This window comes from Kryptolebias marmoratus, linkage group LG3, assembly GCF_001649575.2.
Source record: "Kryptolebias marmoratus isolate JLee-2015 linkage group LG3, ASM164957v2, whole genome shotgun sequence".
NCBI classification, from domain to species: domain Eukaryota; kingdom Metazoa; phylum Chordata; class Actinopteri; order Cyprinodontiformes; family Rivulidae; genus Kryptolebias; species Kryptolebias marmoratus.
In genome coordinates, this window is record NC_051432.1 from 28,240,334 (window position 1) to 28,253,320 (window position 12,987).

At 49.5% G+C, this 12,987-nt stretch overlaps 2 protein-coding genes across 5 annotated transcripts in view; both read right to left on the minus strand.

Moving 5' to 3' along the window:
- Positions 1 to 310: 310 nt before the first annotated feature.
- On the minus strand, positions 311 to 8,850 carry LOC108250053 (protein AF-17). The gene is made up of 7 exons (XM_017439758.3): positions 8,297 to 8,850; positions 6,664 to 6,743; positions 6,533 to 6,587; positions 6,347 to 6,456; positions 1,731 to 1,834; positions 590 to 683; positions 311 to 520 (listed from the first exon to the last, which is right to left on the minus strand). The coding sequence occupies exons 1-7, from the start codon at positions 8,403 to 8,405 to the stop codon at positions 503 to 505; spliced, it is 570 nt and encodes a 189-aa protein (XP_017295247.3). The 5' UTR covers positions 8,406 to 8,850; the 3' UTR covers positions 311 to 502.
- A 1,956-nt stretch (positions 8,851 to 10,806) lies between these two features.
- LOC108250054 (zinc finger protein Aiolos-like) overlaps positions 10,807 to 12,987 on the minus strand; it is a 20,117-nt gene continuing 17,936 nt past the window's right edge. For all 4 annotated transcript variants that reach the window (XM_037974980.1, XM_037974982.1, XM_037974981.1 and 1 more), the window contains one exon: positions 10,807 to 11,721. In XM_037974980.1, coding sequence (XP_037830908.1) covers positions 11,093 to 11,721 — 629 coding nt within the window. In that variant the 3' untranslated portion in view covers positions 10,807 to 11,092. The remainder of the gene's footprint in view (positions 11,722 to 12,987) is intronic.

The following is a 12,987-nucleotide window of genomic DNA, read 5'->3' on the forward strand; positions in this document are numbered from 1 at the left end:
ATAAACGCATCGACAAACACTTTGTGTCTGCAAAACATGTGAGGAGAGCTGCAGACCAGGGACAATCCAGAAATGCTCATGAATGTCAGTTTAGAAGCTATCAAAGTTCTCAAATAAAGCACCTTTTGTTGGTAATTATCTTACAAAGCTAGGAAGGATTTTTGGTTTATATATTAAAAGTTATGGTTTTTATTGATTTTAGTAAAAAAAAAAAAATCGCAACCTTTAGGAAAATGCCCCGCGAAATCAGGCATTTTAGCCGCAACAATCACAAAAAATGCCCACGAAATCCTGGAGGGATTGGCTGAGGTGTCCAGCTGTGCAGAGTTAGACCACTGGGTCAGCTGTGATCACCTTGAAATCAATGGTGATCACCCTTGACCCATGAGGCGTCCAGCTTAGAGCTCGGACAGACAGACGGACGGCGCCGCGCCATGACGGCCCGTCTTCAATGTTCGTAAAAACCCAAAATGTGTAAATTTATAACGATCGTCACGAAGAATCAGAAGTTTAATCTCGTCTGTGGGGAGAAACAAACAAAAACAAAGTTCTTAAAGAAAAAGAACAATATTTAAGTTTACTTTTTTACCATTTTGTTGTAGTGGTGCTTGCAGTAGCCGCAGTATTTCACGTTGTCGGCTTCTGGTCCTTCTTCCTCACAGAGCAGACCGGCCATCTGAGCGCTGAGCAAACAGAGCGGCAGGTTAGGGTTCCCACAAACAGACAAACAAACAAACAAACAAACAACAACAACACGCCCCGTCCGCCTGAGGGACGGACTCCATCAAAGGTCAAATTTCTGCACAAACGTCCAAGTCCTCCAGGACAAACTGAAGCTACAGCGTTTGTTGAAAACACATGAAGAAGAAGACGAGGAAGCAGTTTTATTTATTTATAACTAACTAAAACTAACTCCCGCTGATTTTAGGTCAGTAACCTCTCAGTAACCAAACACTTCAAGGCCTTGAAACAAAACCTGACTCAGTTCTTGGTGGAGAAACGTTTGTTTTCAGCCCAGAGGTCAGAGGTCACAACAACAACATTGAATTCAACATAAATATAAATAATTATAAAACTAACTGCAGTTACAAAACAACAGCAAGCATCTGCTCTTGGATTAGCTGTTAGCTAGCTGTTAGCAGTTAGCCCTATGCTACCTTAACTTTTAGCTTGCCTTTTGTTGCTTTTTTTAGCATCAAGCTTACCTTCCAATAGTTTTAGCTGACCGTTTCCTACTTTTAGGTGGGCTTTTCTTACCGTAGCATGTCGCTAGTCTTTTGCTACTTCTAGCTAGCCTTCTGATACTTTTAACCTGTTCCTACTTTTAGCTAGCATTTTCCTAACTTTCTAACATTTAGCTTTTGGCTACTTTTATCTTGTGTAATCTTACGTTAGCATTTCACTAGCCTTTTGCTAGTTTTAGCTTCAAGCTAACTATCTGATACTATTAGCTAACCTTTTCCTACTTCTAGCTCTTAGCCAGTTGTTTTGCTTTTTAGCTGTTAGCTAGTGTTAGCTAGCTAATGTAATTTAATCCTTTTTTTTAAATCTTGAGTTTTCGGTTGAATCTTTTAGCTTTCAGCTAATATTCTGCTTGTTTTAGCTGCAGCAGCCGTTCAGCTCATGCTGCTTTATTTCTGTAGGTTTTAATAAAGAAATAAACTTCAGTAAAACTAAACTGCAGGATTTAAAGCAACATGTTTAAGTCCTGCCCCCTCGCAGGTACTCACCAGGTGACGTGGAAGGCCTGCCTGCAGCCCTGTCGGTTGCAGGTCATGCAGGCGCCGCAGGCCGCCTTGCTCTCCCTGCCGTGGTCCTCGCAGATGTAACACGTCTGGACAGCAGAGCAGAGGCAGGAACGCCGGCGCATCAGTCATCGTTATCGTTATTAACGCCAGCTGCGGCGCTGCCTTCCTGCCGCCGCGGCGACCGGGGCAAACGCGTCGTGACGGAAAGATTAAACACATGTTAACGGCGCCACAGCTGCAGCTCTGCTGCAAACGATTAGGAAGTTCAGGGATGAGATTTATCAAACACAACAGCTTCTTTTATGGCTCCGAGCAACAAAACTGCCGACCAGATGTTGGAGGAAGTTGAAGAGAAACTCGAACCCTTTAAATTTGCTGAACATCTTTTTCTTTTTGTCGTATTTGATGGAACAGAAAACCACATAAAGAGAATAAATCCCATCCCAAACCGGCGAGCTTCCCTCGGCGAGCGGGGCGGGCCGGCGGGGGCAGAGGAGGCCTAGCAACAGGTGCGGGACAAAGGAACAGCAGGTTCTTTACCCTTATCTGTTTTGCCTTTTCTCCCCCCTCCTCCTCCTCCTCCTCCTCCTCCTCCTCCTCCTCCCGCCCGGCTCTCAGATTCCTCCTCGGAGGACGTCGGCCGAGCAGCGAGAAGCCGGAGACACAGCCGCAGCGGAGGACGCGTGGCGTCTCACGTTTTCAGTGTCCATTGCGGGTCTGTCAAGGAATGCAGGCAGCAGAATCTGAATGAATGGCCCCGACGGGGGAAAGCTGCATGCAATTTACTGTAGCTGACACAGTAACATGAAACCGGCGCTCAAACAGCCACACGTGCATTTATATGCAGGCGAGCGCTCGCCGGCGGCGCTGGGTGAGGCCATACATCAAATATGGATTTCTGTGTAACGTGCGTTGCTGCGGTGCATCCAGCATCACGGACCCGTCTCGATCCGGGCCTCATCGCGTTGAAGCAGCAGGACCTCCTGTAATCTCTCAAAGCGTCCAACAGTCCTTCAGGTTTCCTTCGGGTCTTCAGCTGCTTTTAAACTAATGTTACTGTTCGGTTTGATTAGAAAAAACAGAAAAGTAGAAACTACCTCAGCGTGACGCGGAGTCGGCGTGCCTTTAAAAGGACAAAGAAGAGGCCTCAAAAAAAAAAAAAAAGGCTTTCCAGCAGAAGAACGGGATCTGGATCTGTTTAAGAAACAGGAAAAAGTCCCTGAAAGACGTTAGAGATGCTGCAGATAAAAGCTTTTTGAGAATCAGCTGTTTGGAGCTACAATCCAACTGTTATCTGTGGTGTTTTTATACATTTATAAATAAAGAAAAGAGGAACAAAGAGCCTAAAATAAAACTGGTTGTCGTTTCCTGACACGGCGCCGGTTCCTCTCTTGGGTTTTGGAGCTTCTTCTAACCGAACGACTTTAAGGACTCGGGAGTGATGATGGGATGGAGCGGGAGGTGGACCGGTGCAGAAGGTTTACTGGTCGACTTTCTGGTCCATTTCCATCCCAAAAGAACCAGATCCAGAACCCAAACGGCTGAAAGGAGTTTCCTCCGTCGCGCGGCTCGGCTCAGATTTAACTGTCATCCCAGGAGGAGCTCGGAGGAGAACCGCTGCTCCTCCTCATCGAAGAAAATCAGCTGAGGTGGTTTGGATAACTGGAGGGATGTCTGGTTTCCCTCCTGGACCTGGTGTCTGGATCAGCGTTCCCTTACGTTGGAACCTGGTGGAACCTCACCAGATGAACTGACAGCTGAGGGGACTTCAGATGATCTAAGGTCTGCTGGAAGCTCTCCCGTCCCATAAAGACGTTCGAGGAGCTCAGAAAGCAGGTTACAGACGTCCATGTTGAAGCTGAAGCTTCACGGGACTGTGGCCAACCTCCCAGGAGGAAATGCGACCCCAGGTTCCTCAGACAGAAGAAGGAGACCATCCAGAACCGTCCAAGCTGAGCTCCAAGGTCGTCACCTTCTGAACCCCGTGACTCAGAATGAGCTCCATGGAGGAAGAACCAGAAGAACCAAAGTTTCTGGGGCAGCTGAGACAAAACTGGAGTTTTTTCTGATTTACTTGCGTCTGCATGAAGAAATAAATACTTTTGTGAACCAACGATCAGGAGAACTCCTTGGATGCAAAATGTAAAGAAGCGACCAAGACTTCTGCACGGCGCCGGCGCCTCTGAGCAAAGCAGCACCAGATCTGATGGTTGATAAAACCGTAGCAGCAGCGAAGCAGCCTGTGGTCGAGCAGCTGGTTTCCTTCTGCAGCTCGGCTCAGATTCACCGATAAAGACTTCATCTGTTTCCATCTTTCAAAGACGATAATTTCTAAAAACGAAGGGAAGCAGTTGGCCGGTGACGACTCTTCATCACCTCTGCCTCAGCCGGAGTCTGCCTCCGTTTCCCAGAAAGGCTCTGAACCGTCAGCCCGCCGCGAGCCGCCGCCGCGTTCGTACGGGACGTGTAGGAGGAGGAGCCGAGCTCGCCTTCCCGTTAAAACATCATCATCATCATCATCACGGCTGTCGGTGGAAACAACAGTGGATCGTTCACACAGGAAAGGTCCAAATTTACCTTCAGCTGCAGAATTTTAAAATAAAACTGGTTCCTGTCGCATCTTTGAAGCCGAGGTTAAAGCTCAGGTTTGCTTCCAGGCATCGTTTTATGAAAGAAAACTAAAATATAAAGACCATCTCAGGATCTGTGGCGGGTGGAAATGATTATAAACCATCTAAATAAAACAGGTTCGATTATTTCAGGTGGTCAGAAACAATAATCTGACGATAATTTAGATTTTAAATCCAGAAACAATCCAGTTAATCAAACAATAGAAGCACAACAGTGTTGAATGTCTTGTGCTGTGATTATATTTGTTGCATTTATGAAAGTATAACACGATATCAGCATCATCGAGCTGCCTGTTCGGTCTAAAAATGGCTCTGGCTGCAGAAAGAAAATCCATATCTGTCCGTCTTTTGTTATAAAACCAGCAGCTGAAAACAGATAAAAAGGTTTTTACCCCGGAAAAACAGAATGACTCCATATTTCCCTTTAATGTCCACATTTAGGGGAAAAACCAACAATCAAGTAAAAATCCTGAAGCAGATATTCTGCTCTTATTATTTGTTTCTTTTTAATTTAAAACACCAGAATTAACCTTTAATTCTCTGAACGTTGCTGAGGATGTACGTCCTGATGAAACGCATTTCAACCCGTTTGTCAAAGAAAGAAATGACTTTAAATAAATTATATAATAACTTAAAGTAAAAGTAACAAAAAGAGTTTATTGTTGTTGCTTCTGAGTTCTGGTTCAACAGAATTAATTTAAACTAATAAAACATTAAAACGACTAAAAGGTTCTCTGAGAAAAGACCACGTGTGTCCACAGGGACATGTCCTGGAATCGGCTGCCTGTTTGAAGGGGGACAGGTAGTCACAGGGCTGTTTGGGATTATGGCGTGTAACACACTGAACGTGGAGGACAGGAAGCTGAGGACAGAGTTGTCTCAGGAGCTCAGAAAGACGATGACTGAGCAGCAGGTTGAAGGTCCACAGGACTGGAGACAACCTCCCTGGACGTGTCCAACTGAGGACAAACTGAAGAGACGGATAATATGAATGATGACCAAAGAGGTCAAAGGTCATCAGTGTGTTTGAGACAAAGTGGACTTAATGGAAGACGACTGAGGAGGACACCAATGAAGACAGACAGAGTCCACAGAGCTTCTGGGAGAATGTCCTCTTTGGACAGATGAGACAAAACTGGAGCTTTTTGTCAACACGTCCCATCAGCTCTGTGTCCACAGAACCAAAGACCAGAACCCTGAACCTACAGGGGGACATGGAGGAGGCTCGGTTCTGTTCTGGGTCCAATGAAACCTCAAGACTATCAAGACCTTCTGGAGCCAGATGTCTCAGTCTCAGCTCATGGGTCCAACAGGATAAAGACCCAAACCACCAAGAACGGGTCAGAACCAAACATTGGACCACTCTGAGCCCTGATCTAAATCCTGCTGAACATCTGTGGAAGGAGCTGAAACATCTGGAGGAGGAAGCCTTCAGACCTGAGACAGCTGGAGGAGTGGACCAGGACACCTGGGGACACCTGAGGACAGCTGGGGACATCTGAGGACACCTGTCTGTCAGTTTTATTAGTTTGTTTTTTAAAATAATTCTGTTGAGCAAAACTTCAAAAGCAACGACTGTTTTTTTTTCTTCTTCACACTTTTGTAAGTTTCCAGTTATTTTCGGGACATTTTGGGTTTTCTTTCTTTAAATTTATGAACTTTTCATTAAATATCTAAAACCTGAATGTCTCAGCCGTTTCCGGCCTCTGACTGTACGCTTTAAAAACTGCGACAGGAAAATAATCGTCTCCATGAACCGATGGTTCGAGACCCTCGGCAGGAAGCTGCTGCTTCAGAAGAACCACCGACCCGACCCGGACCTGTCTTCTCGTTTAAAACAGAAGAATTTATTCCGGATTCACAGTCTGGATGTTTCTGACAGCCTCTCTGAGGCCGATGGCGGCGTACGGATTAAATCTGTAATCTGATAGATTAGGTTCAGATTAACGCGGCCGTGTGCGGCGGTACCTTGATGTATCTCTCGTGCGGGACGTACTGCAGGATGATGGGCTCCATGGTGAGGACGTTAGCGAACTGCACCTCGGGGATGTAGAGCGCGCACACGACGTGGGCCCAGCCTGGCGAGCGGAGAGATCAGAGGAATGTCAGCACCGCGGCGGACATCTTTAATCCGGTTCAGAGACCTTGACTTACCGCCGCTGTCCGTCCGCTTGAGGGCTCCATCTTTGTGGGGACACAGTTCGCACCTCTGTGGCGAAACAGGAGAAGGCGGAGCTTGTTGTTAGTCCATCAGAGGATGGAAGAGGCGTGATGCTGATACTCACCACGCGGGCCGCTCGCTCCTGGGACTCGCACTTCCTGCAGAACCACGGGCCGGTGGGGACCTGGACGATGCCGTAGCACGCTGAAACGAACAGGCGAGACTCGTGAAACACGTGTCCCTCACTTCCAATTATTTCAACAACGAGCTCTAAGGTTCTGTAACTGCAGCTCTGGACCGACCCGCACCTGTACAGGTAAACCAGGCGTCCGTTAGGATCACCTCGTTAAACGGACGGATCAACGTTTACAAAGATTAAGATCTAAAGCCCAGGTGGTGATGTCACGGCTTTGGAAGCTTCTGATTGGTTAGTTGACATCGTTAGAGTAAGCCACGCCTCAAACACGACATCGTAGGAAAATCTAAAGAAATCAGCCAAAATATCCGAGGAGAGTCCTGGAGCTCCTCAGGTCCGGTTCCCCGACGCCTGAAGGCTCACTGGACTGTAGAGCAGTGGAGACGTGTCCTCTGGAGGGACGAGTTCTTGTCTGACTGCGTTGAGCTGAGTGTAAAGCATGGTGGAGGGAGGATCACGATGTGGGGTTTGTTCTTCAGACGTTAGCTCCAGTGAGAGGAACTCTTGATGCTTCGGGGAACCGAGACATTTTGGACAATTTCCTGCTCTCGTCTTTGTGGGGACAGTTTGGGGACGGCCCCTTCCTGTTCCAACATGGCCGAGCACCAGCACACAAAGCAAGGTCCACGACTCCAGGCCTCGACCCAAAACTCCCCTAAACCCGAGGAACTGTTACAGAACCGGAGTGGGCCAGCATCAGATTAAACAATGAGAATGGGCTAAAGTGCAGCGAATACTTCCGGTCCCACAGGAGGAACCTCTGTAGAACCTCAGGAGAACCGACATCAGAGCCGAAACGTCAAATAATAAACACAAAACTGTTTATAAATCCTACAGATGACCCATTTCTAAACAGGATCTACCAAATAAACAATAATAAAATTAACCCTTTCCTGTAAACAGACCAGTGGGACTTTAAACCAGTTTTAGGAATCAGAGCCTCAGATAAACATTTAACACCGATTTTATTTTAATTAAAAAAACTTAATTATATTTGTGTCGTTATAAATAAGAGAAGATTGAAGGAAATATTTTTATCAGTAAATATCAGAAAGTGGGATGTTCTGGATTAAATTTATTTATTTTAAAATGTTTAAGTGTCACAGAAAGTTAGGAGTTTTATTTTAAATCCTTGTTTTGTTTTAATTCCGGTTCTTTTAGGGTTTTTTTTTTTTGGGAGATTCGGAACCTTTTTTCTCGGTTCTGTCAGATTTGATTTTCTGTTTTTTCCCGCAGCGTGAAGCAAACGGTCCATTTGCGTGGTTCCGAGAGGTTCGGTTCGGCCTTCGAGCCCGCCTCCATTTCAAACACTTTTTCCTCGGATCGGAACCAGCTCATCTTCGGGGCTCAGCGGAGATGCTGGCCGGACCGGACCGGACCCGGACCCGGAGGTTCGGTTCAGCCTGCATGGCCCTGACAACAAACAGCACGCCCCCCTCCCCTCCCCTCCCACGCGCACGCGCCCGCACGTAGCCAGCCTGCCTCCAGCCCACCGGCCGAGCGGCGCCGCCGGCTCTCCCCCCCGCGGCTGCCCGGGAACGGCGCTCCGGCCGCGGCTTACCTTGGTGGACGGCCACGGAGCAGCCGTGCCCGTCGCAGTACACCAGCGGGTTCTCAGCCCAGCCTCGCTCGTCGGAACACACGCAGCAGCCTCCGACCATTTCCCGCATGCTGCTCACATATGAAGAAATGAGATTTCTGCCCCCTCCTCCTCCTCCGGACGACGGCTAGCACCCGGGCCCGGGCCCGTCAGGTGGTCGACCCGCGCCTCACCGCCGAACCGGGCATGGTCGCGTCGGGACGCGCGGTTCGGCTGCGGCGGGGAAACAAAAATCTCGGTGCGCGTAAAAAAAAATTCTGCTGCTTTTCTCCGTGATGTCCTCCCGATGCAGTGCGCATGCTCACAGCTGATTCCTCCGGGTCGGAATCAGAAGTCAGAGGAAGGCGGCGGGTTGAGGCACAAACCGCCTTCTGTCCCTCGCTTTAAAACAAAAACACGAACTCCTGGATGTTTCTCGGCTTTTTAAGGACTACATGTCCCGGCCTGCGCCGCCGCAGCGTCCGGTTTGAGTCGTTAATGTGGACCGAGCGGCCAGAACCGCTGGCTGTGCTGTTTTCTGCCTGCCGCGGGGAAACAGCGCCCCCTGCCGGGCGCCGGCGGCGGCGCAGGCCGGGTTTCACGGTGTTTCACCATCCGTCCCGACCCGGAACCACCGAACCGGACCGGACCGAACTGTCCCTCATATCCCTGACACGTCCTCCATTTCACAGCTTAAATATAGAAACCTGACAGCTGTTTGTTCCTTTAAACTGTCTTTAAAGGCTTTACATTTACAGTAAAATATTTATATTTTTATTATTATTATTATTATCTGGGAAACACAATGAGATCAAAGGCCTAACATTCTCTGAAGGAATGCATATCACCCGCCCCTGTTCATGCCAGATTACTGAACACAAACCATCTTCTGTTGAGAAATAAATTTATTTTAATAAAAACATTTCCTACGGTGAGGGCTGCGATTCTCAGCTACTACCACACCTGTCTGCTGGAGTGGATTAGCTGCAGCGGCCATCTTGACTCCAAAAGGTCGAACCCTAACCCTGGTTCGTGAGATATTTTGCTAACAGACAGACAGAGTTTGAATCTGACAGCTGAGGCGGTTCATTGGGGACGACTCTCAGCTACTACCGCTCCGACTTTAAGGTCAACATCTGTAAAACTGAGTTTTTGTGATTTATGAGGTCAGCTGGCTGAGGCGGGGTGTTCCCTCCGGCTGACCCGGACCATCAGAACCAGGTCCAGGATCCGAGCAGCTGAAACGAGCTAACAGACCAGATGTTATTCTTAGTTTGACTGAAGCTGCTGTGGGTGATATGCATTCCTACACATTCAGACAGCAGATGTCACCAAAAACCAGATTTTTATTTTATTCTGACTTTCAGGTTTGGAAACGGGACTAAGAGAGAAAAACGGCGGGGACCGGCGGGCCCCTTCCTGTTTGTCTCACGAGCCAAGATGTTGTCAGTTTTACCTCGAACCGTCCTGCTGAGAAGTCGACCGCTTCGAACAGAAAACTAATTGTGGGAAAAAGAGAAGCAGCGCGGCTCGGCTGTTGAAATGGATGACTTGGCTGTTTAGTTTGACATGTGGGATGGAAGCTGCGATAACGGGTGTCACTTCTCTTCGAACCCAGAGAGAAACGGGAACTGGCTCTGATGGAGAGGACAGATAACGAGGTGGCAGCTGGATGAGGCTAACACCCTCTCTCTGGTCTGAAGGCAGCGAGGCGTGAAGGAGTTCCTGCAGCGCCGCGTGGGCGACGTGCATCCTCCGTTTGTCCCGCAGAGCCTCAGCCTTTAAAGACACCGTCGCCCTCGCTCGTCTGGAGCTTCGCTGAATGATCTGTCGCTGCGCTCTGTGGGTGAGGCGAGAGTGAAACTGCTGATTAAAATCGCTTCTCTAGTTGAATAACTGCAGCTCAGTCTGACGGGTGAATGCATATCACCCGCCGCCTCACGCCACAGCCTCACCCCGCCTGTTAGCTCTGAGACGACCCTCAGCTGCTAGCACGCCACATGCTAGCTCAACATCTGTGCAACTCGCTCACTTGCAGCCATTTTTACTCGGGGGGGCCATCTTGAACTGGACTGACTCTGAAAGCTTCACTCCAATCCGTCCCGCGGCTCAGGAGATATTTTGCATGACTCTCAGCCACGACGACTTGGCTGCGGTGGCCATTTTGAATCGAGCTGACTCAAACCACCAGTTAAAACCCGCTCTGCGATATTTTGCTAACACGCCGCCGCCGCCCCGCCTTCGGGCGACAGAAAGGAAAGCTTGAAATCTGAATCATGTGAGGAAATGACGAGCGAGTCCTGAAACGGTTTCTGGATTCTGTAACGACTCTGGAGTGAGACGCTGCAGAGCGAAGAGTCCTTTGAAGCGTGAACTGCACCTCTCTGAAAACCACAGCCTAAAAAAGGAGACATGTGACCCGCGAGATAATAGATCGACTTTCTTCTTCTGCAGCCTTGAGTCGTCGAAGCGGAGTGCAGTTGTGTGCGAAGGAGGAAGGCTCGGCTTTTATTTTTACACGTTTACACAAATAACAAACAGAAAATAGACAATAAATTTTTAGTTTTTTTTTCTTTGGAGGAATAAAACCTTAATGATACAAACAGCTGCTGCACTGAAGTACAAATATGAAGAAGAAGAATCACTTCTCTGCAGATGAGTCGAGCGTGACTAAGAACAGCAGCCGAACTCCTCCAGCGTCTCGAGCTCATTTCTGATCCGACCAGCTACCTGTATGAGTCACTGCGTCTGTCTTCGGCCAGCGCCGGCGCCCGGGCTCTACTTCAGCTCCAGGCGGTGCTCGCCGCGGGCTATGTGGGACGAGAACTCGTAACGGTCCCGGCTGCGGTGGCCGCACATGTTGCACTCCAGCGGGTCGCGGAAGCCGTGGCAGCCCATGTGGATGGTGAACATGACGTAGTCCAGGAAGATGACTCGGCAGTGGCTGCAGGGGTACACGGCGCCGGGCAGCGCCCCCGCGTCCCCGTCCGCACGCATCACTCGCAGGGCCTCCAGCGGCGACAGCGGGATGGGCTGGGCGTGCGGGTGGGGGACGCCGTTCTGGTGGCTCAGGCCCCCCAGCAGGTGTCCTAAGCTGTACACAACGGGCTGGGACATCTGGGCACCGTCGGGGTGGAAGGAGTCCAGGCTGAGGGGGGGCGGAGCGGCGTGCGGGAGGCCCAGGATTGGCATCTTGTGGCCGTTGGTGAGGCCCATGGGGCTGATGTCGCTGCGGTTCAACGGGATGGGGTAGGGCCTGTGAGACGGAGGCGGGTCGCCGTCCGGACCCAGGAGGACCGGCTGCTGGTGTCCATCGGGTCCAGGCGAGCCCGGAGGCGGGTCCTTCAGCTCGGATCGGTGCAGCAGCTCCCTGTTGAAGCTCAGGTCCAGACAGACGCCGTTATCGCCTGAACCGTTGAAACAAGACAGGACTGAGGAGGAGGAGGAGGAGGAAGATTCACCGAAGATCAGCAGCAGAGAAACAGCAGCAGAGAGCAGCGAGCTGGAACCCGGTTCTACGGTTCTACGCCTCGAGATACTTCAAAATAAATGTTCTAAAAACACACAACAGGTTCCACCGAGTCATCGTTCATTTAAAGGTGTGAGAAACGGACCCAGCAGGTTGTAGAACCTCTGCCAGCAGCAGAACTCTCAGTGGGTTCCTGGTTGTGGAGGAGTTGTGGCCCACTCTTCTTTCCAGCGTTGCTTCAGGTCATTGGTTCCTGTTTGTCTCTCTCATGGTTGTGGAGGAGTTGTGGCCCACTCTTCTTTCCAGCGTTGCTTCAGCTCTCTGAGGTTCTGGTTCTGGTTCTGGACCGTTCTGTTTGTCGGACAGATGTCCTCACATCTGACTCCAGAATCAGCCCAAACCATCAGCCCTCCACCGCCGTGCTGGCAGCTGCAGTGCATTCTGGGTAAACATCTGTCCTCTGGTCTGGTTCTGCTCCAGAAGTCTTCTGGTTCCTTCAAGTCGAGCTGCCATGTTGTTTTTAGAGAGAAGAGGCTTTGACCTTTGACCTGCTGACTGAGCCCTGTAGAGTCTGAGATGGAGCTCACTGCACAGTCTGACCTTCAGGGTGAATTCAGTGAATTTACTTGGACCTCCCGGGGAGATAAAGACCGGTTCAAAAACAATCCTCCAGAGAGTTAACGTTCGTTGACCTTCAGGAGCAGCAGTGACAGAAACTGTTCGGTCGGACGTGTTGAATTTGGGAAACTACGCAGACAAAACGGCTGCGCTCCGTCTGCTGACGTTTATTCTTCATTATTTTATTTAATTTCTCTCTTTTCTTCAGCTCAGGCTCACTAAACGTCTTCTCCCTGGTTCTGTTTGTCCGATTCAGCCCTCTTTGTTTCAGATTTACAATCAGGAGAACTCCTGGAGTTTCCTTTAAATGTCTCCTCCTGCGGACTCCAGATGACCTTTGACCCTTCCCAGATTGCTTCTCTGAGGTCACTGCTGATGTCTTTCCGCCCTGGCGTGGTGCTAACTCACACCTGGGCCTCCTGAACTGCAGAAGTGACGACTCGGTGGAATCTGTTGAGGTTAGATCTGAATCATTTTGGAAGCCGGTGAAGATCGCATCAGCTCGATTAAACCCCAGACCTGAAAGGGGGTGGATTTTTCTGCCATGACTGTAACAGAGACTCTCATGTGCACCCCCCACCCCCCA

Coding starts and splice junctions, on each gene's coding strand:
- LOC108250053 (XM_017439758.3), bottom strand. CDS start 8,405: ATGCGGGAAATGGTCGGAGGCTGCTGCGTGTGTTCCGACGAGCGAGGC. Junction 6,588..6,663: donor AGGAGCGAGCGGCCCGCGTG/GTGAGTATCAGC, acceptor GTTTCGCCACAG/AGGTGCGAACTGTGTCCCCA. Junction 684..1,730: donor CAGGCCTTCCACGTCACCTG/GTGAGTACCTGC, acceptor CTGTTTGCTCAG/CGCTCAGATGGCCGGTCTGC.